Here is a 24,551-nt window from a genome sequence, read left to right on the forward strand (position 1 = left end):
TGGGAGAATTTATTGCTTGTTTCTTTATAAGGAACTGTCTTAACTGATGGTGTGGAAAATAGTCCCCTGTAGTAAACATGATATTTCATGAGTTGCAAACTATGTCCTGGCCTGCAACATTAAAATCCTGAAACAGAAAAATGAAAAGATAATGTCAAAACACAGATGACTGTTGTTGTTTCTTGCTAGTACAGATGTCCCCCAAAATATGCTAGATGTTATATAGACCCACAGGATGACATAGTCCCTACAAACAGGTATTTACAGTCTAAGGCCTTGATCTAACTAACTTATACATGTGCTTAACTTTATGCATTGTGAACAGTTCCATTGACTTCAGTTGGACTACTCAGAGTTCCTAAAATTAAACACATGTGAAAGTTGTTGTGGAACTGGGGCTTAAGGCTCTGGTTCTGAAGGTGACAGTACACAAGCAGACTATCACATGCTCACACAGCCCGGCTGAAGTCAGTGGGGCTCTGCAACAGCACATTATGCTATAAAGTGCAGGTGAGCAGCCTAACAAAATGTACGTGAAAGTGTGCAAACAACTGTAAAGCCCTGAAAAGTTAATCTAATTTACTTATTAAAAATACCCGTTTAAAATAGTTTGACATTTAAAGTTCAATCCTGATCTGAGATATAGTTCGTTGACAGATAAATAAAGCTCATTGGCACCTGTGTAGTATCTTTTGTTCAAGGATCTCGAAATCATATACAAAAGTAAGTATTATTACCATCTTTTTACACACAAGTGAGGTGCACACACCCAGGTCCACATAACAAGTTCATAGCTTAATCAGTAGTAGAACCCAAGGTCTTTAGACTCCTAGTCCACTGCTAACACTAGACACCTCCGTCTCGCTCATTGGCCATATGAATTTGCAAACACTGTAGCTAGTTTCACAAGTTATATTGTGATGCACTATTATGATTAATCAATCAGGACTGACTACTTAATGTTTAAATCAAATTTGCTTATCCCCATTTCCCCTCCCCCCCCCCCACAGCTGCTTAAGAGTTTCACTTTTAAGTGCTATTTATTAATTTATTTACATTTATACACACACTATAAAAAGTGGTTTTATGCTGCCTGTAGATTTCCCCATGGAATTTAAGCTTTTGGTTTAGGATTTACTACCTGGAAAACCACCTCTGTCCCCACATCTCACTATCATAGTGGATGTCAGCAGAGGCACTTGAGCTGTCATATGCTCTAGGAGTCCTTCCCACAAATCAAAGAGACTCACCACTAAAATAACACTCCAGTATCCCTAAACAGAAGCAATATTATTCAGTATAGCCCATAATCAGCAAGCTAGACAACTTGAAAGCTCAAACCACCCTCCCTGTCCAACAATTCACCAGCCTCACAATTCACCTCCTTTTTTCAAAAAAGATGAAAGATTAGTTTTGCAGCATACCTTAGCGGTCTTCAAATCTGTGCTACTATGGATCCATGGAGGTTCCTAAGTCCTGAGGCCTCTTTATAAATGGCCTGCCAACAGTACCCTCTTGTTATATCATCAGGGCATCAGCTCAAGCATCTTTACTGATTTACAACATGAACATATGGTTGGGATGGTGGTGTGTTAGGTCGGTAGACACTAAGCCATTTAGGGCTCTATAGATCAAAACCAGTACTTTAAACTCCACCTGAAAAGCCACAGACAGCATAAAGCCACCCTCAGGCCCCCACTTAGATTCTGTGTGGAGGAGAACTTGAGGATCAGGCCAGTGTCTAGCAGCTATTGTGAGATGACTGTAGTACAGCTATAGCTATTTCACCTTCCCATCCTCAGGAACAGCTTTGCAAACAGGGCAGTAGACAAGCTGAATCAATGGATGGTACCTCAGGAACAGCACTGTAAACAGGATACTAGACAAGCTGAATCAATGGATGGTACCAGATATGATGGGATCCTCAAGAAAAAGGTAAGGGAAATCCATGCCCTGAACCAGTTATTTTAGCAGTAATAATATGGATCAAACACCAGGGTTTTATATCATATAGTTATTACATTTATGGTACAAAACAAAGTACTACATTTACCATGCAAAATATATTTCCTTCGTTTAGTCAAGAAAGTTCAAACTGGAAAGACACATTTTTAACGAGCAGGATAATTAACTATTGGAACATCTTCGTACAGAATGCAGTGACCTTTCCAACACTTGGATTCTTGAAAGCGAGACAGGATGGCTTTGTAAAAGGTATGCGCTTCTTCAGTCACAAGTTATGAGCTGGATGAAGTTCTATAACCTAACCTGTGTTATGCAGACTAGACTATCATGGTCCCTTCTGGCCTCAAATCTATAAGTTTACTGTGAAATTAAAAAACTGCCTTCAAAACATTTGGGTCCCAAATCCGTTTAGGAATAAAGGAACGCTTTCCTTTGATCAACGTACAAATGCCATAGCCTTAAGGCAAGTCTAAACTTAAAACACTGCAGCAGCACATCTGCACTCCTGTAGCATTTCAGTGAAGAAGCTGCTATGCTGTTGAGAGAGCTTCTCCTGTTGGCGTAGTCAACCCACCTCCCTGGGAGGCGGTAGCTACGTCAATGGGAGAAGCTGTCTACACCAGGGATTAGGTCGATATAACTGCATCACTTGGGGAGATGTGGATTTTTCATAACCTTGAGCGACATAAGTATACCAATGTAAGTTTATAGTGTAGACCTGGCCTTATATTCCAGAATACATTTAATTCATTCTCATTATTAGGGATCTTTAATCTCCAGTTTCTACTGCTTTTAAAAAATCTTAGAGTCAATTGTTTCAATCCCGTTCATTTTGCAAATCAGAAAGGAATAATATGGGGGGGAAATTAAGTATTGTCATATCACATTCATACCTCTATAACACAACATGACATGACATTTGAAATCATCTCTTTATGTTCCTTTTTTCTCATTAATTTGTTCTGGTATGCGTTTCTCTGCAGGCTGTTTTTGTTCTTCTTGTTTTTGTTTGGATTCTCCATTTTTGTCTACAAAATAAACGTCATAAAACATTTTATAATCAGATTCTTTGTTTTCCTTTATAATAAATACAAATTTTTACTGAACTAAGCTATATGCTTTCTAAACTACATAAAACACTATATAAATACTAATTTATGGCTTCATTAAAGTAACCAGTACTCTTGCAAGAAATAACATTTGTAGCTCCAGGAAAAGTAAGTGAAAACAACTTCCATGTTAAATAAGCATACATCAGCGTTCATTAGACATGATGGACTCAATTCTGTCCCCAGATATATACATAGATCTCCTACTAATGTCAATAAGATATCCACATGTCCACTTGAAAGCAGAATGTGGTTGGATTAATTTATTTCTTCCTCTCATTCTTCATTGGCAGCCCCTCCTCTGGCCTATGTTTCTTCTGTCCCCTGCTTTGCAGTTAGGAAAAGAGCAGCTGGGATTTCTTCTCTTCCTCTCCAGATAGGCCAGTGTAGTAGCACTGGGATACAAGGGTGTTTTTGTCTATGAAAGAAAAGGGGGAGAGGGGGGCAGACTACTCACATCTCCAAGAGCAGGAAAGCCTAAGTACAGCTTCTTCCAGCAGAATAGTCGTAGGTGACAAATATATGATTTACAATTTAATAAATAAACAAACAAATAAATCACCTAAAAGCGATGAATAACCACTGCCATCTAGTCACCTAATCCACTGTTATCTACCTAGTCTATTCCCCTGTCATCACTTTAAGGACAGCTGTTTTTATGGTCAGATTCAGTAACAAATCTTGTCCTTTCATGGTGCAGAGGCCCAGGCAAGATATAATCTTTCAGAACATGTATGGCCTTCTGTAGGTCCGAAGCTGGGAGGAGTTTTTATTGAATGATAGTTTGAGCATACATGGTTTTTGTGTGTTCTGTGCTACTGTGAAAGAAAATGGCAAGAGGTGATTTTTTTCCTTCTGCAGAAGATCTGTCAAGGCAACTACTAAGAATATACAACAAAACTAATACACTTTAAAGTGATTCACTTGTGTGCTTAGAGAGCAGACAGATTCACTGAAAATAGTAGCACAATTAGTCATAGTTGATCACAGTTGTTACAAAATAGCTGAGCTAATCATGAACATAACATAAAACTATATTTAAAAAGGAAGACAAAAAAGCAATAACAAAAACATACGTTCATCAGACATGAAATATATACAGTGCATTGTATATGTAGTATGCATACATACACAAACACAAAAATACACACAGGACACATACTGTTTACACATACAATTCCACTTCCACAGTAAAAAAAATGTGAGCACACTTTTTTTGTTACTACATTCATGACATGTTCCTCTGATCAATTATCTACTTAAACCAAGTCAACCAAAGAACTGAAAAGGTATGAAATCTACATTTGAGAACAACCACTAATGGTGCACGTTCCATAATACACTATTTAGCACATTTGATACATCAATAACGCTATAAACACAGAGAACAATTTTGCAATGGTATTGCAAACCAACCCATTTTACCACTAGTAGCTAAAGCTGTGCAAATAATGGATTTTTCAGTTTGCTGGCAATTCCAAAAAAAAAAGAAAATCAGACTGCACTGAAAATGAAATTTTCAGCAAACTGAATAGTCAAAAACAATTGTTTCAGTTGAAATAAAAAAATGTATTTAGATTTCAAGTGAAGGGGGGGTTTGCATTTGCGGGTTTTTTAATAAAACTTGAAGGAAATTTCTAAAAAGTTGTTTTGAACCAAAAAAATCTAAATGTTTTGTAAATGTCAAAATGAAACAAAATGTTTCAACTTTGGTGGGGGAGTTAAGTTTTGTTTTGTTTTCAACATGAACAATGACGAAATGTTTCCATATCACCAAATCTGCATATTTCATGAAAAAAGTTTCAGCCCTAAAACTTTACCCAGCTCCATTAGTAGCCTGATCTTGCATTTCTTGGTCACCAAAAACCATCACTGGAAGCAGTGAGAGTTCTGAGTGCAGAAAGAATTCAGGTTCAGACCCTCTAGGAGTTCCATACAAGAAAGAGCTTTGGAAATAGAACAGATTGTGTACAATATATATTGGTAGCTGAACTCTATCAAATCCTGTATCACAAAAGTAAAAAATCAAATAGGCAAATGAAATCCAGTTCAGCAAAAAAGACTGTGACTCAGTACAGAAAATGACAGAAACACCAACTCAGCAATATTAAGGTGTTTTCAGAAAGATACACAATAAGTTTTACTGTAAACCCTACTCCTCCCCATTTACTATGTAGAGCAGGATTCTATCGGGGGAAAATGCAATAAGACTGTAAGTACATCTTTGCAGACATGTGAATTAAGAAAAGCAGCACTAGATAGGGTCTCCTTAATCACCGAATCTGGAAGTAACACAGAATCTGTAAACAGACAAAAAACAAAGTGTATAATGCTGTTATCCTCACAACATTGCTCTACGAGTGTGAAAAATGGACCTGTTATCAATGGCACATGAAAAAGCTTGACAGTTTCCATTTCTGACACAAAGAACAGCTGCTTGGCATCAAATGGCAGGATTGGATTTCTAACAAAGAAGTTTTGGCAAAAGCTAGTTTGGTTGATATTGACACTCATTTGATTTGTGCCCAACTGTAATGGACTGGTCATATAATTCATATGCCTGAGACCTGTCTACCAAAACAAATACAATATTCCAAATTAAGCTCTGGCAACTGTAAATGTGGAAGGAAGATGAAATGCTTCAAAGATACTCTGAAACAAAATCTGCTCAAGACATATATTTCTGACTTGATCTTCAAGCAATTGGCAGCTGACCAGGAATCATGTTGCACAGCTGGAAGCACAGCGCCAAGTATAGAATCAATGGGCAGCACCATCAACACAACCAGGCAATGGCTCTGTGGTCAGTGCAGTAAATGTTGTTCTTTCCAAACTGGTCTATGGATCTATACAAAGACCCCTTAATATTAACTATGATTATCAATGTCACCCTCAAAATCAGGATGACTCGATTAAAGAAATTGTACAATTCTCTGAACGTCAGAAAACAGCTAGTATTTCACACATACGGTTCTCATATTCAAAATTGACTTTTTTGGCCAGAAATATTTAATAGCCTCTCCACACATTAGAAATTAATATCCCTGTCAGGATCATTATATGACTTTGTCCTTCCAAATGAATACATCCTCACCATTGACAAAATGGCTCATAATAGCCTTGGCAGTAGCAAAAATAATAATTCTCATGAAAAGGTGAAACAGTGAAGGTCTATCTCACACTGAATAGCTAATAGCTAGAATACAGCATAGTAGTAAATATCACACTATTGGAAGAAAAAGAGGAAGACAGTTCAGAATGGATTAGATGAATGAAATAATTACCTAAGGCAAGCATTAAAACAGCCCTCTTGCTGTAAGTAAAAACCTGAGTCTGCTGCCCTGACAAGGAAATAAATCTCTGCATCACAGCCACAGTCATCAAATGTAACAAATTATTATTTTGAATATAAAAATAATATATGACCCTATGTCTCTGCAAATTTCTCTATCATGAAGCAATTACAGAATATATTATAAAGGCACAACTTTGCATGTACCTGATGTATACCAGTCAGGTGAACACATAACTGCATCTTTAAAAAGGTGCTTCTAAAAAAAACCCCAAATATTTATTTTTACTAACATATATTTTATAATTCATATAATTAAAATACAATACAATTAATAACAAACTCTATTTCCAGATGTGTCTTCCAGTGATGTATGTTTAAGTAATAAAAGGTTAAAATGTTGTAATACTTATACATATTAACTTTGCAAAAAGAAAGCATAGGCACAGTGTGCTACTGCTATACTATGAAATTATAAAGGATATACACACAGTATTCTAAATCAGATATGAACGTGATACGATATGGAAAGGCTGCATGAAACAACTGATTCAGCAGTTTATTTAAGCACTTGCTTAAGTTCCATTGACTTAAATGGGACTAAAGCACATGCTTAAAGTTAAGTGTACATTTTCTGCTTTATTGAGTCAGGGTCTCAAATAGCAGTAACATTGGATAGGATACCAAGTGAATGAGGTAATATCTGTTATTGGACCAACTTCTGTTGATGAAAGAGAGAAGCTTTAGAGCGACAGAATTAAATTCAGTCCCATGGCAAGGGCAGCGTCTTTTGAAATCTGCACACTAAAGACCATCTGTAGAAATGGCATAGAATGATAGTATTCAGTATAGAAATAGATTACTGCCATAATTCCCTTTCAATAGCAAGGATAATATCTAGAGATTTAACTAAATTATTAAATATGAAAGTAAAAAGGCTCCAATATGTTGTGATCTACCGTTCACTGAAAACTAAGTACTCATCTGCTGCACCTATCCAGAAATAAATAGTGCTAGTGTATTAACCAACATCTTTTAATTATTAAATTTCACTTCTAAATTAATAAAATGAAAATTACAGAATTTTCACAACATATATCCTAAGCACCGAACAAAGAAGCAGTTCTACAATATAATATAGCTGAGTGTAGTGTCCAGTTATAGAATAATTATTGTTCCAGGGCCAAATTTTTCCTTGGTGTAAATCCATAGATGCTAAAGCTCCATAGATAAAACAGATTGGAAATCAGGCTCCTGACAGCTATGAAAAAGCCAGGAAATGAGATTGCAGGAATTGGTAGCTGTACATACAGAGAGAACATTTTTCCAGTAACTAAATGACACGGTGTTCTAGTAAAATGGTTGTTTCATGATAAGAACTTGAATACATCTCTTTTTTCTGCACCTAGCAAATAACAAACTCAGTTGCTGCTAAAAGGACATTATCATAACGTTCTCCATGACATACTCATTCCTACAGTTCAAATGATATGAGTTACCTGACAGTAGCTACTCTAAAAGAGGTGGATGACAAGAGAAACAACACAAAACCTGTACTTACTGGGAACTATTCCTTATTCCTTCCTCCCTGCCTCCCTGCCCGCACCCTGCCCTCTGCAGCTGATGACAGTCATAAAGTCATTTGGTGAGACTGGTCAAAATCAGAGACTCCCTTTGTCTGATTACTTGGATGGCTGAAATATTTGAGAATTATCATTCAAAAAATTAAGGTGACCTGGCCAACATTAATCTTTATCCAGTTATTTGTAGATTAAAATGAAAACAGAATACAGATGAGGTAGGTAAGAATTATCAACATTTGAAAGGTGAAGTAACAGACAGAGGGTCTAAGTCTGAGCTCATTTACAACTCAGGTGGAGTCAGTAAAATCAATAAAGTTGTAAAATAAAATTAGAATTTGATCTAGTGTGACTCACACAAAATTGTATGAGTCAACAATTGAAGTGGGATTACTCAGTATCCCCTTGTCTCAGTGCTCTGCTCAAATCTCTGTAATACAATGCCTCTCAGAAGAACCGAAACACATCTCTTCTCTCTGCAACCAGTACATCTAAGTACTAAACTGAGCTTTAAAACAGGAAGTCTATGATGTTAATCTTTATCACAGCGCCTACCAAAGACAGTATGCAATACAGGGAGCAGCCTGGTATATTCCCGGTATATCGAGTTAATGGAAAGATGGGAAGTCAGAGCTAGAGAACAATATAATTTATTGTGCTGTGAGAAGGCTGCTTCAGCATGTCAGAAGTAGATGTCAAAATAGACAGGATTTAAATTAATCAGAAAGCCACAATGAACTTTTAAAATTAAAAAATTGTTGATCGCAAGGCAAGTCAATTTAATCAGTCTTTTTGCATGTTCCGTTGATTATCCGCAACATTTTCTCACTGTTTGTTGTACCCAGATACTCACATATTTGAATTTGTAAATTAAATGATAATCAATGATCAAACAGATTAGCCTGATTTGAAATCTGAAAGGGTGCTCAGAACAAATCAATTCTTTCACTGTGTCTTGGTCTACACTAGATGCCTTTGCCGTACAGTAATATATCTTAAGGCTGTGATTTTTCTTTTTATGACATTTTTATACCAGCAAAAGCCCTAGTGTAGATGTAGTTATACCAGCGAAAATGTAATTTTGCTGCTATAGTTTATTTTGTTCGGAGAATTTGTATAAACTATACCAGCAAAGCACTCTTTTCCTGGTATCAATTGCATCTACACTTGGAACGTTTGCTGGTATAATTATAGAGGTATAATGATACGGACAAACCTTTCTAGTATAGACAAGGCCTAAATTTAATCACAGCAGTAACTTTAAAATCATTGTAATTTTGTCTTCTGATTTGTCTAACAGCTAAGTGAGTTTTGAAAATTAAACAAGATGGCTCAAATTTTCAAAAATGTGCAAAAATTTGTGTAAAAATACATGAACTATTGCATGCCTATCCTGAATGTACATTTGCTGTGATTGTGCACATAAATCGCTAGTTACATGCATAAATGGCAACTGGCACATACAAGGAGGTGCATGTGATGGGGTGTCCTTCCCACACAAGGCCTGAGGGTTAAGGTGGCTAGCTGTGCCAGTTAATTCCCCAGGCTGCACCTGGAGGAGGAGCCAAGAAGCAGGGATTAATTAGATGAGGCTCAGATGGACAGGAACAGGAGGGGATCCGGGGAAGGAGTCTGCAGTCACTCCTGGGAGAAGGGAGGTGTTTGGGACTATAAAGGATAATCCACAGTTACTCCCTGGGAGTCTGAGCTGGCAAACCCAAAGAGTGGGGAGAGCCAGAAAGGTAGGAAAGGCTCAAGGGAAAAGCAGCATGGTGTGGGATAGGGCAGACCTTGACTGCTGATAAGAGGGTCCCTGAGCTGAGACCGGCGTAGAGGGTGGACCCGGGTTCCCCTACCAGCCACTGGGAAAGAGGCATAGACCAGGCAGTGGAGAGCAGACTGCCTGGAAAAGTTTGCCCTGAAAGACTTTGATACCTTGGAAAGGGAGGACGCACAGTGACCTTGCCGAAGGGCCAAGTCATGAAGAAGGGGCACCTGGAGTTGCAGAGATGAGTGGAAAAACTGTCAAAGAAGAGAATAGCATCTGGAAAGAGCTAATCCCCAGAGTAGCCTGGAGGAGGCGCCCTAACAGTGAGTGGACCCCATGACAGTGCACACATGACTTTTGTAAAGGGAAATCATGCCTCACCAATCTATTTGAACTTTTCAGAATGTCAGCAAATGTGTGGACAAGGGTGATCCAGTTTGATAACATCACTCAAAGGGTCTTAAGCAAAGTAAGCAGTCATGGGATAAGAGGGAAGGTCCTCTCATGCATCAGTAACTGACAAAAGATAGGAAACAGAGTAAGAATAAATTATCAGTTTTCATAGTGAAGATAGGTAAATAGTGGGGGTCCTCCAAGGATATATACTGGAATCAGTGCTGTTCAATGTATTCATTAATGATCTGGAAAAGGGATAAGCAGTGAGGTGGCGAAGTTTGCAGAAGATACAAAATTATTCACGATAGTCAAGTCCAAAGCTGACTGTGAAGAGTTACAAAGGAATCTCACAAAACTGTATGACTGGGCAACAAAGTGGCAGATGAAAATCAGTGTTGATAAATGCAAAGTAATGCACATTGGAAAACATAATCCCAACTATACATACAAAATGGTGGGATCTAAATTAGCTTCTTCTAGCATTTTCAGTGCTTGCCAAGCCACCCAACAGCAGCTTCATCAGCTAAATTAGCTGTAACCACTCAAGAAAGAAATCTTGGAGTCACTGTGAATATTTCTTTGAAAACATCTGCTTAATGTGCAACAGCAGTCAAAAAAGCTAACAGAGTGTTAGGAACCATTGGGAAAGAGAGAGATAACAAGACAGAAAATATCTTAATACCACTATGTAAATCCATGGCACACACACACACCTTTAATACTGTATGCAGTTCTGGTTGCCCCATCTCAAAAAACTATATTAGATTTGGAAAAAGTACAGAGAAGGGCAATAAAACTGGTTAGGGATATGGAGCAGCTTCCACATGAGGAGAGATTAAAAGGACTAGGACTATACATTTTAGAAAAGAGACTATCAAGGGGGCATATGATAGAAGTCTATAAAATCATTAATGGTGTGGAGAAAGTGAATAAGGAAGTGTTTTTCACTCCTCCACATAACCAAGAACCAAGGGTTATGCAATAAAATTAATAGAGAGCAGGTTTAAAACAAACATAAGGAAGAACTTCTTCACAAAATACACAGTCAATCTGTGGAACTCATTTTTAGGGATTTTGTGAAGGCCAAAGTATAACGGGGTTCAAAGTTGAATTAGATAAAGTCATGGAGGACAGGTCCATTAATGGCTATTAGCCAATATGGTCAGGGATGAAACCCCATGCTCTGGGTGTCCTATGACTCTGCTTGCCAGAAGCTGGGACTGGGCAGCATTTGATAATTTCACTGTTCTGTTCATTCCCTCTGAAGCATCTGGCACTGGCCACTGTCAGAAAATAGGAGTCTGGGTTAGATGGACCACTGGCCATTCTTATGTTCTTAAGTTCACAATTCCAAGTGCATTTTGCCATGCCTCTTATGATAAGATTTAAATAAAATCCTTTCAGTTTATTGCAGAGAACATCCATTGAAACTGTTTTATAGCTAAGTTTAATATATTAAAAAGGTGGAAGTTCAGAGTTCACATCTGTTTATGAAAGGAAGTGTGAGCATGAGGTCTAAATACAAAATAGGATCTATTATGTCTTCAGTTCTACTCCTTACTCTGTATCATCCTAATCAATGCCCACGCTATCCGGTAGACTTCTATTTAATAGTTAATGTTGTTGTTGTCCTTTATGATCAACGATGATGCTGACGATGCTTTTACGTCTTGTGAGTATGGTTGTGGCTAAAAAGACTGATGTGTAAGTGGCAGTCCTTTCTACATGAAGTCCATAGGTAGCTTGTTGACAAGCTTGTTGACAAGGAAGGGATTATAGTCAGTGCCTGCTGAGTCTGCTGAGGTTTACAACTCTGCCTGTGTGCTTTAAGATCCATACAGCAGTTAATCTTGAACTGTGTAACTCCATCATTGACCACAGCTTGGCAGCATGATCTGTCAGTTGCTGATGACTCCAAGCTATTAACATTGAACTGTTTCAAGTTATGCTTCAGTGTGTCCTTGAAGCATTTCTTCTGCTGCTTCATATGCAGTTACACACTTTCTGTTCATGGGACAGCAACTGCTTTGGCATTCTGGTGTCATCTATCCTCGACACACAACCAGCCCAGAGCAACTGCGATGCAATAAGCATGGCTTCAATTCCAGTGGAGTGACTACATTCCAGAATCTCTTTAGTGGCAACTTTATCCTGCCATATTTGATGCAGGGTACAGCACACAGATGTTGTAAATGGTATTATTCTAGCAGCTTAATGTGATGCCTATAACAGGTCCAGGTCTCACAACCATGCAAGTCGGACAGCACAACCACTTTATAGACTTTTAATTTAGGGTGAAGCTTGATAACATGTTGCTGCCAGATTGCTTTATAATCTGACAAATGATTAACTGTCCTTGTTGATACAACTTGTCAGCTCCTTGATTACAGTAACATCATTCAACAATATACTACCAAGGTAGCAGAAATCTGTAACAGCATTCAGCTGTGTTTTGTTGATGGTGACTTTTGGTTTCATGTAGGGTTTCCCTGCCACAGGGTGATACATGACCTCTGTCTTTTTCAGATTGATTGTCAGTCTGTATCTTTCTGCAGACTCTGCGAATCTGTCCATAATCAATTGTATATCTTCTAAAATATGTATCTCTAGAGCACAGTCATCGGCATACACCAGGTCATAAACAATTGCCTTGAAGACCTTCATGGAAGATTGCAGCTTGTTCAGATTAAATAATTTTCATGAGGATTGGAAATATATCCTGACACCAGAATTCAAGTCTGTTGTAGCATCATCAACCATTGCTGCATAGAAGAGATTGACCAAGAGTGGAACAGTAACGCAGTCATGATTAATACCATTAGTGATTGGAAACGGGTCAGACAGAATACCATCTACACAGACTTGACCAAGCATTCCATCATGAAATAGTCACAGAATGTTGGTAAATTTTTCTGGACAACCAAACTTACATAACAATTGCCTGATGGTGTTGAATGCTTTAGCCAGGTCAATAGTGACAATGTAAAAGGTCCTCTTGCTGTTCTCTGCATTTCTTCTGCATCTGATGGGCTACCAATATCAAGTCTGCTATACCTCATGTTAGTCCAAAACCACATTGTGATTCTGGTAGCATGGGATTAGCAATGTTGCATAGCAGATGATCAAAGAGTACTTTAGTCAGAACTTTTCCAGCCCTGGAGAGTAATGAGATACCTCAATAGTTATCACAGTCAGAATTTTCACTTTTCCTCTTGTATAGGGTGACAATAGTGGTGTCTTTGAAATCTTGTGGTACATCTTCAGTCCTCCATGTATTGAGAAATAGTCCATGAGGTCACCTCAGCAAGATCTATCCTCCATACTTGCTTATTTCTGCAGGAATGCCCTCAGATACAGGAGACCTGAAATTATTTGTGGCACTGACTGCAGTGTTGACTTCGTCAAGAGACTAGGATATTGGCTGATCAACTACTCTTGTTAGTGTCTCATCTATGATGTTAGATGATGTGTTCAAAAGGTCACTGAAATGCTGTTGCCATCCCTGAAGGATTTCTCCTTTGTCAGTAGTCAGTGTTAGGCTGTCCACACTCTTCCCAGGCACTGTAGTGGTATGTGTGGGGAAATATATGTCTTGCAAAGCAGCACTGAAGTCTTTGTTCTCATGACAGTCAGCATGGCCCTGGATTTCATCTGTCTTGGCATTCAACCATTGATTCTGCATGTCTCTAAGATTAGATTGGATCTCATGACACAGATTCTTGTATGTTATAATTGTGTCTATAGGGACATGGGATGCAAGAATTTGAGGATGAGTAGCTGTTGAATTTCTGGACCATTCTTGTCAAACCAATCTTGATGATATTTTGCTATACCCATGGTAGTGAGAGCAGCTTGATGTACAGTGTCATAAAAAGTAGCTCACTTGCTATTTATATTAGCGCTAGTAGTCAAGCCAGCACAGTCAGACAAAGCTGCAGTAATTTTATTACAAAGCTCCGCTTGTGTAGCTTCATCTTGGAATTGCTTTTTGTCAAGCAGTCTGATTGGCTTAGAAGATGACTTGCAACACACTGGTCGACTTACTAGTAACAGTTTGGCAAGGGTCATGTGCTGGCCTCTTCAGCAGTCTGACCTGTGCATGGTTGCAGTGATTTTACATTCTGTCGAATAGATCTCACCGATGGATGATGATGTGTTCAATAAGATCCCATTGTTTGGATCTTGGGTGCATCCATGACCTTTTTTTTTGGTCTGGTAGGTGGAAAAAGGTATTCATGATCACTAGTTGCCACTTGACACAGTCACTAAGTAGCAGAGTTCCATTGCTATTCTCTTTCCCAGTACCGTGCTGTCAGATGGCAAGCTGCCAGATCACAATATTACTACCAACCCTTGTATTAAAGTCCCCCATGATAATCAGTTCATCTGACAGTGATGTAGACACAATAAGTTTGTCGAAGTCACTATAGAACTTTTCTTTGTCATTGTCAACATTTGCCATGGTAGAAGTATAAGTGTTAATGATGGTAACATACCACTTATGTTTCAATGGCAACCATAGAACCATAAGACCATCACTTATGCCTTTAGATAGAGTTTCTAACTTGGAAACACTGGAGTTGCTAATGGCAAAGTCAACACCCAATTGCCATGGCTCTGAAGATGGTTGACCTCACCAAAAGAATGTGTACCCTGCACCAATCTGTGAATTGCCCTTTGTCAGAGAATCTGGTTTCACTGAGTTCCAGAGAGGTAGCCTATGGAGTGGCTATGTACCAGCAAGAAGGACTTATGCAGTTGGCCTCCTAATCACCTAAACAAGGCGAGCTGGCAGCCAATGATGATAGCAGTAGAATCACTACCCTGATCACTGGAACTAGAAACTTCACACAGGCCTGGGCCACTAACCATGCTGTGGCATTATCCAACCTATTAGCTATATGAGACAGCATACAAATAAATTTGAAATAAAGTTGGCTAAAAAATTGACAAAGAGCAAATTCACAATTTAGCAGTAAGGGAAAACTGGTGGTAAGTTCTCGTTTAGTTTCATTTATATTTATACCTACATCAGCCCGTATCATGTATAAGTATCATCAAGATACTTATACATATGGACTTGCAACTCAACTTTCAAATTTGCTGATTCAAGAGATTCCTAATCTATATCAGAGTATGAAACCTATAATCAGGGATTTGACTGAGAGTGTTTCTGCAGGAAGGTGAAAGTCTACTACATCTAACACAAAATTAGGATGATTGCATTAGTTTTCTGTTGTAAATTTGTCTTGTGCATGAGTCCTTCCTAATCCATCCATAACTGCATAACATACCTTTAGATTCTGCAGGCTTTTTGAGAAACAATCCAAACATATTTTTGAAGCTCCATTCTTTCTTCTTTTCCTGAAATACAAATTATCAGTATTTTTCTATGCAACAGGTTTAGAGAGTGTGACAGATTGTTTTAATCTTTTCTTATAAATCAGCTAAAATGTATAAAATGGCTACAAGAAAACAAGGGGTGACTTGCTGGCAGTCTATAAATATTGGAAACATATAAAAGGCCAAATTCAAAGACAACTTAAATTCTTTTCTTGGACATACAAATGCAATTCCCACTGAAGTCAGTGTGAATGTCCAGAACATTTCCAAAGGAAGAATTTGTCTCAAAAGATAAGAGAATTATTTGGGTGTAACTCGGAGTAATGTGATAGACTCATGGAAGACTACATATAATTAAAAACTTGCACCCAGGGAGCTTTTGACCATTAAGCTGTAAAAACTCTCAAGGGAATACTGTAAGATTTATTAATTAGATCATTTAATAACATAGTGGGTAAAAGGTTATTAAAAATATGCAGTAGATAACAATCCTACATTGGCAAGAAGATAAACTGGATAACTTAATAGGTCTTTTCCACTTCTAACTCTCAACGGTTATATTTTGACCTCATTTATTTATTTACATCTGTGCAACTTCACTAAGTGCAACAGATTTCATGAAGTACATGTCAGGGAAGTATTTGGCCCTGTGATTCTATGGTTGGTCACCAGAAACAAGTTCAGTCAGAACAAGCTAATGGAAACACTTGTTCAATGCATTGGTTCTGATATATTTTTAACCCATATCTAAGAAAGGAATATTAGCAACTCACCACCTTCTAAGCAGCAGTCTAAATCAAGGATGTATGGGTAAATTAAGCATAATTTTAAATATTATTAACCTAAACTGCAGGTGTGCCCCGAGTGTAAACCAAGTACATTTTTATACCTTTATGCTGACATCTGTGGAATACTACATATTTGAATGACTAGATTGTTCTAATCTATGGTGCAGTATCTCAGCTTTCATCAGCTTTAAATCAGTTCAATACTTTAAATTAATATTTTATGAATACCTGTTAAGACACACATAGCTACATTTTTAAATATTGAAAAGATGTAGTTAAATAAACTGTGGGACTGACAAAGAACATTAAAGGAAAACAATATTTAAAATAATTAACAATTCAACAAAAATTGAATTCTGCTCTGAAAGGTTAAATTCTGCTCTGATTTGTACCCCCTAATCCCCAGTGATATCTTGGGGCTATCGGGTCTCTAAATTAAAACAGATATCGATCCAGTATATCTAAAATAGAAGGTATTTTATATACTATCACTGGAATCCTGGAAGTCAAAACAAATTTTGACTTGAATGTATAAAAGTATACATTGAGCCACATTTTATTTCATTACAGGTCCTGTACCCACCCTATATATGCATACAGGTAGATAAACAAATTCTTTATTAGCTGCATGTGTCATGGAAATTACTAAAAAAAATATTCTATGGTTGTGTGACAGAAACAATTTTGCTTATAAAATGTGTATTTCCTATATTCATCTTTCACTGTTAATTACAGCTAGAACATGAGCATAAAAATGTTGGAATTGTGTAAAACAAAAGAAAGTTTAGAAAACTAAAAAAAATCAAAATGATTTGAAAATATTATTTGTGTTATTATGGCACCTAGGAGCCCAGGTTATGGACTAGGACCTCACTATGCTAGGCACTGCACAAATGCAGAATAAAAAGATGATCCCTGCCCCTAAAGGCTGACAATCTAAGTATATCCCTCAGTAATTTGATTTGTAGGAAACAGAGCAAAGGATTACAACCTTGTAGCCGGGAGGGGTGGTCCCCCTCTGAGGAGGACCCAGAGAGGGAGCCAGACCCACCCTGGCTGACAGAGGCCTGCCCCAGGGAGAGCCCTGACCGGAAGCAAGGGGGCGGGTCTAGGCCTTTAAAGGCCCCAGTGGCCCCACCTGACCGGAAGCAGGGGGGCAGAGCTAGGCCTTTAAGAGCCAGGCCGGTGAGCTCAGTTGGAGGGAGGCGGCTGAAGGGGAAGGACATGTCTCCTCTGGAGCTCCTAGCCAAGGCCGGGCCGGGGAGCCGGGCTGAGAGGGAGTGGCCGGCCTTAAACCCAGCCTGGGGATCGACCGAGGCCTCCCTCAGGTATCCTACGGCCTGGGAGTTGGAGGGCCCACCAGAGACCCCCACGGCCTGGGATCCGGAAGAAGGCCCGTCGGGGCTCCCCGCAGACTACGAGCTGGAGGAGAACCCCCCGGAGACACCTGGGGCTTGGGGGCCAGAACCAGACCTGCCAGAGCAGTGCCAAGCCTGGGACCCCGAGAACCTACCGGCCCTGCCCGAGGAGGGCCTGGTGCATAGACTGCTTCCCTTGCCAGCTCTGCCCGAGGAGGGCCTGGTGCATAGACTGCTTCCCTTGCCAGCCCTGCCCGAAGGGCCTGGTGCATAGACTGCTACCTTGCCAGCCCTGCCTGAGGGCCTGGCCATAGACTGAGTGCCCTGAAAAGGGCACAAGACTGCTCCCGGTGAGGGGTAGCCGGGAGGGGTGGTCCCCCTCTGAGGAGGACCCAGAGAGGGGAAAACCCGGACGCTGCTCCCCGGTTCCAGGGGCACGTCCACAAACCTGTTTTCATTTATACAGTATCTGTCTACCCATGGGTTTTCTAAAGGCACCCATCACCATGGGCCAAGATTTTCAAAAGTGACTACTGATTTTAGGTGCCTCACTTTTGAGACATCTTAAAGAGGTCTGATTCTCCAAAAGTTCTGAGCACCAACACTCTGAAAATTAGTCCCTCTTAAGGTGTTTCAAACTGGGCACCCAAAAATCAGAGCACCCAAAATTACCTAGCCACTTTTCAGTCTTGGATATGGTAAATTTTAATTTCCATCTATACTTCATACTGCAGTCGTGTTTTAACCAGGCAATGAAACAACCATGTTGTAACTGCATCCATTGGCTCAGTTGTAGATTGGACAGGCCCAAAGTGCAATCCACTAAGATTTCTCAGGTGGTCCATCCACAGGTAGCAAGAATTTCTTTCCTGAGTTCTCCCAAACGCATGCTGTATCTGATTTATGTGCAGAGAGCTGTGCATAAGCATCTTACCCAAACTCTCTCAATTCCTGTGTTCATAATTTCTACAGCCTAGAAAATGTTCTTAAAATGAAATAAATAAATTGGAGAGGAAGCATTGCATTGAATGTGTTCTCCTCCACTGTGACTTCATGATCATCTTCAGAACAACAGCTTGGCTAAAAGTCTTAGAAATACATTAATCTTTTCCCTCTTTTTCTTTCAAGATTTTTACAGTATTGACGAACTCATCAACTGCTATTGGCAGAAGTAAGTTTACCCAATTCTGTTTCTCCCACTGTGGCTTGATGTGCCCATTCAGTTCTGCAACACTAATCAAAAACCTCACATTTTAGTTTTAGATCTTTTAGTTTCAAGAGATTATTGTTTTCTGTGTTGCTCTGGAAATGTAGAGGTTTTCCTTTCAAGCAGTGCTCGCACTAAGGAAGAAAAGTGATTGGACTACAGTAACAACAATAAAAAAATCTTAATAATATAGCTACTCCTCCCATGCATATATTTTTTCAACCATCAGCAGTAAGAAGTGGTATATAGCATAATCTCTTATACTCCCTGAACCATATATATCAACCCATGTTTCCCACAGGCTTTAGAATCAATTGTTTCTCTTTAAATATTTTCATTTTATATGATAGTCTAATTCATTGTTGCATTAATACTTCATATTCCTTTACAGACGATATGCTAATGAATACAGATAAAAACCTAAATGGATAGATAAGACAATTAAAACTTTAGTTTTGAATGTTCTCTCCGTTGTTTTCTTGTTTAGCATTATTGATGACTGATGCTTTGTTTATGCGACTTCGAGGTGATTAATGGTGACCTTCTCTAGGTAGGAAGTACTAAAATACTTAATTGTAGCCACAGAACAGTATAAAGAGAATAAGTGGAGAAAAAAGTTTGAAGATACTGTGTGAGCAACATATTAGAAAATCAATAAACTGAATCAATATGGCTTTGATTTTTTTAATCACAAAACTTCTAAGTGAGAGACACTGATCAAACAATTTGAGCTTTATTGGCAGTTCTAGCAATATTAATTAAAGAGAAATCCTATGCTAGTAGACTGAAAAAACAACAAAAAACAATAAATTGTTATTGTTTTTTTACATATATTTAAGTCCCATAACTTGTTTAAAGCAATGTAAGCAGCTGTATGCACTGAAAATATTGCCAGTGCAAATATCTAATGTTCAGTTTAGGATTTTTATGAGAGGGAAAATAATAATTTCTCCCCAATACTTGTCACTTTTAGCTGAGAGTCTCAAAACACATTTCAAACATTAACTTTCACAATCTTTAGACACACAAAAAGTTGGGGAGGATTTAATACAAAGAAAAAAGATTTATAATAAGAAAACTATGAAATCCTTTTGGGCGTTAAATTTTAAACATCAAACGTCACATTTTGCTCTAAGTTACATGCCTGCAAACCTATTTCAAATGTACATTTCTCTATTGTTTAAGATTGATTCTGTCATTTTTAATCCTATTAATGCAGTTTTAACAAGTGTTTTCTATATTATCTGATGATACTGCCTCTTAACAATGATTTGTACATTTCTCCTAAGTGTTAGCCAAGTTTGAATGCCAAAATTTCCATAGGGGACAGACAGCATGTATGATAATGTCTCTACTATAGTGAATAGCATTAAACAGATCGTTCCTGGAAATATCACAATGATTCACTGTGATGGGGCACACTCACCTCTCGTGAGTGCCTCCTGTTGGTTGGGTGCGAACCTGCACACTCTCTCTGTGCTTCCAGTGCCCCCTGCGGGATGTTAACCTCATCAGGTGGGTCTTCAGTTGCCCAGCCCTCTGGCCAAGTCAGACACAGTCTCTATGCACAAACAAACTCCTTCTGGGGTAAAAGGCCCAAGAGGGCCTGTCCCTGTGCCCTTGTTAGTCTTTAGTCCTGTTCCTGGACTCCTTAGCTAGCTTTAGGTCCGTGCCTTCTGTGCTAGCTTTAGGTCTATGCCTGCCCGGTTTAGAGCAATGCTCCCAGGGCTTCTCCCTTGGAGACTCTTTGTCTTATCAGTTTTTATTAGCCCAGCTCTCCAGCCAGGTCACTGCTTCAAATTCAGTCTGCTTCCCAAGGTAACAAAGTCCAATAAATGGTTGGCCCTCTGCAGGGTCTTTGGCCCCGAGAGTCCTTTAAATTACAGCGCTGTGCTTGGGTTTCTACATGAAACTTGTCCCCTTTTCAGGGTTTTGACCATTTTGCAAGAGGGAGGACCCGGGTCCACGCACTAGGACCCAACAAATAGCAGTCACGTGCTGCTTCCTTTAGCTCTGTTGTTGCTGGTATTCCCTGGGCCGCTTCCCACATAACCCCTTTCTCTTCACCCATCTGGTCCCAGCTAGCAACTGATCTGCTCAGGCCCTGCAGCTCCTTTTAACTGAAACTGCTGCACTCTGATTGGTTGCTTCCCTGCAGCTTCTCTAAGGTAGGCCTGGAGGGCACACCTTCACTGCTTCTTTTCTGGGGTGGGGTATGGTAGGACCATGAGGCCTCCAGCAGGGGCCTCAAAAGGCCTGGTACACTCCATCACGTTCATGCTCAGGTTCTACAGTATGTTCCTGATGCTGATCATTGGTAATGCAAGATAAGGCTTCCAAATGTTGATGCACTGCACCTTACAAAAATTGTTCAAGTATTATGTATCAGCTACTTCACCTAGTCATCAAAATGTGATTGGCTGTAACCAATGGCACACTGAAATCTCTTCCTGTTAATGAATTTAAAGAAAAGGTGCATGAATTAGCTAATGTTTGTAAAGCAAAGATGAGCTAATTCATTATGCTAAGTATTATTGTGTGTATTTAGAGATATCCCTTGTGCCAGATATGGCAACTTCTTGAAATATCTTTGGGAGATCTTACTATATTAAGTTTATGTGTCATTGTGGGCCAGGGATCATATGTAATTCCACAAGGGAGGGTAACCACAGTCTTCCAGGAACTAAGAACAGTGTTTGGGGAGAGGCGGGGGTGATCTGGCATATTCACTCCGATTGTAACATCTCCAGAGAGTATCACCTCCTGCGGAGGTTCATCTACACTAGTTCAAATTGGATTCTCCAGAGGCCAGCAGACAAAGAAAGGACTTTTAGATAAGTAGTTTGAGTTTAAACTGACTCAGCACCTTCCATCTGATACAACAAACAGACAGAACCTTCTGTGCAGGAGGGGGGAAGTCTTAGGAAAAGGTTGGAAGGGCTGACGCTTGCCAGAGCCTGAGGTTGGAATTGGGATGATATACAGTAAGCATTTTTTAAACAAGTTTTCTCTGGAACGATTTCCCCTTAAGAATAAATGTGCTAGCTTATGTAGAGCTGTGTGTTAACTTATAACTGCTGGCAATTGCAGCTTTCCATACCCTTCAAAGAGAAAGCGAAGTGTAGACGCTGGCCTATTTAGGCAGCCTAGCTTGCTGGGAATATCACAGTGTAGGCAGCCAGCTGTGCAGCCTGGAGAAATCCCCAGTCAGAAGGGAGAGACACTCCCAAGAGAGGTAATGACTGAGGATACTTGATCCTACAGTGGGTGCCTTTGAGGGACCAGAGAGGGGGAATACAGGTATAGTTGCCTTCAACTGTGAAACCCCCTGTTGAAAAGTAAAACTTTGCTCTGGTGGGAGGCAGTGGATCAACTGGATGGAGACTGGTTCAAATGAAATCTGTCATGTAGTTTTTTGGCTTTTGTGCCCATTCCAACACAAAACAAAAATTAAGACAAACTCCATTATGGAAGCTTTGTGTTTGTTTCTTGGTGCACAGCTACGCTAAAGCTGGCAGATTTGTATAGGGGTTTCCTCTGAGGGCACAGAACCACCATACATAACAGACCTACACCCTTATCTCTGAAGAAAAAGGAGGCATAGCCAAGGCATCCCTTCATATCAGCAAATCCCCAATTGCAAGAACAGCCCCTGGGGGTGATAGGTGGCACACACATATTAGAGCAGACAAACACTGAGAAGGCTGAGAGTTGGAAGCTGAAAATGTGAACTAAAGTCCCCTTTGCCCTCCATCCCATGGTACTGCATTGATCAATTGTATTTTGTAAGGCTTTTCTTAGATAGCAATGCTATATAAGGTTATTGCTTTTCACAATGCGCTGCAATAAAGGCTCAGCTGTGCAGATAGATTAGACTAATTTAGATGGATAAAATTAGACTAGCAGGGTGCGAGCGCCTGAATTTTGGTGTGCGCTTGCATTTAGCCCGATGCTGTGCCCTGTTTCGGATGACTGATCACTCAATGAAGCAGCAAATAAACGACATATTTCTTCAGCTCAATAATATGTCTGTGAACCTGCATGTTCTGGGTAACAGGGAAAAGAACCAGTCAACAGTCTGTAGTGTGGACCAGACCTGAGACCAAGAGCCATTCTGCACCAGATTAAGGTGAAGAGAGGCTGCTGCAGAGGCAAGGTAGATAAAGGGCTGGAGGACCCTACTTGCCTGCTTACCTACCAGCCGAACACAAATGATTCCCCCAAGGACTCCCAAGGGAAGGCTAAGCTAGTGAAGGACATTGCTTTTAGGAGGTTTTATTATTGTGTATGATCTGTGCTCCCCTGTACTTTATCTGTTAAGTAATGAGCATAAAGGTGATAGATTGTACACAGAACAGGTACGTGTTTTGTCAGTTTCACAACTACGGCTTGTGTCAGCAGCAAATACACTAACATTGGAACGATACAGAGAAAATTAGCATGGCCCCTGGCCAAGAAGGACATGCACATTCATGAAGTGTTCCATAACTATTACCCGCCCCTGAGAGTGTTAAACTGTAAGCCAAAAGCTTCTGACCTTTTTCAGTGGAGTACTGAGAGAGTGGTGTGTTTAAGTACTGGGGACTCTGAAGGATCAGCGTTGCACCCAGGGGGGTGAGGCGGCTGCACCTCAGATTCCAACACGTGGAGGGGGTGCTAGATAAAAGGTCTGCGCCCTGACAGTGTGCCTAAGATTGAGAGCAATGGCTAGACTCTGTTCAGGCTCCAGGAACTTGAAACACCCTGGGGATCCAGAGCACAAGGGCTTGGATTCCCTTCCCAGCACAGTCCTAGTGAGTTGCCAAGAAGGGGCACTTGCTAGCATCTGTGGCACTGTCCCCTAATGGTCCCCAGCCTACACTACTCCCTACACATCCCATTCCCCCAAATTGCTGCAGGCCAAGCAATCTCTGCCCCCACCTCCACACTCTTGCAGCTGCCTACATATGTCAAAGGCAGCAGCTTCATGGGATGCCCAGCTCAGCCTATAGAAATAATGAAGAGTATGACCTCTAGTCTAAGTTTGTATAACAAACCTATCACTGAGGTATCTGAACAGTGGAGTCCCGCTACCCAGTGGAAGCACAGAAAGGCCTCAGGGAGTTCCCAGTGATCAAGAGGAGTGCACCTAATGCTACACCCCTAAATTAAATGTAGTATGCTCACCCTGCCCTGCCGCCTCCTGTCCTGACCACTGGGGCCCAAGAAAAGAACACAGGGATAATTATTATAACCAGCTGCTACACAGGGGACACAAGTGACAGATGGAAGTCTCTTTGCATCTTTCATGTGTATTTATACAGTGGTCAGACATAATCTGGTCTTGAATATATGGAATTTCTGGCCATATAGAAAGATCAAAGATAAGAAATAAAGGTGCTGCAGGTGGAAACTGCAGAATTTACAGAGTTTACATAACTTCTTGCAAATCTCTTTTTCTGAGTCCTACAGAGAAAATGTACTTTCCCACTATAAAACAACAACAACAACAAAATAAAACAACCAGAGAGCAGATTTCAATCATTGCATTTCAGGACAGCTAACAGTATGTATATAAAATGGCAAAATCCCTGTTGCACAACACACACACATAATGGATTGGTGTCCAAACTCACCTTCCTGGGATTTGCCTTTAAGTCTAAATATTCTCCAAAGATTGACTTATTCCTAAGGTTTGTCCCCCACAGAATCCGTCAGTCTCTACCCCTATTTGAAGATCCAATTTCTTTGCTGCCTGCAACATTA

At 39.8% G+C, this 24,551-nt stretch overlaps 1 protein-coding gene and 1 non-coding gene across 2 annotated transcripts in view; one reads left to right on the forward strand and one right to left on the reverse strand.

Moving 5' to 3' along the window:
* Positions 1–24,551, reverse strand: part of DCDC2C (doublecortin domain containing 2C) — a 104,080-nt gene continuing 79,529 nt past the window's right edge. The window contains exons 11-13 of the mRNA XM_067544883.1: positions 15,405–15,474; positions 2,859–2,993; positions 1–127 (exon numbers count right to left, since the gene is read on the reverse strand). Coding sequence (XP_067400984.1) covers positions 2,899–2,993; positions 15,405–15,474 — 165 coding nt within the window. The 3' untranslated portion in view covers positions 1–127; positions 2,859–2,898. The remainder of the gene's footprint in view (positions 128–2,858; positions 2,994–15,404; positions 15,475–24,551) is intronic.
* On the forward strand, positions 23,196–23,298 carry LOC137150867 (U6 spliceosomal RNA). Its single transcript, XR_010919103.1, has one exon. It is a non-coding gene; the product is annotated as a U6 spliceosomal RNA (small nuclear RNA).

Source organism: Emydura macquarii, unplaced genomic scaffold (assembly GCF_026122565.2).
Source record: "Emydura macquarii macquarii isolate MOO-44397 ecotype Brisbane River unplaced genomic scaffold, CSIRO-AGI_Emac_v2 contig_1027, whole genome shotgun sequence".
In the NCBI taxonomy this organism is placed as follows: domain Eukaryota; kingdom Metazoa; phylum Chordata; order Testudines; family Chelidae; genus Emydura; species Emydura macquarii.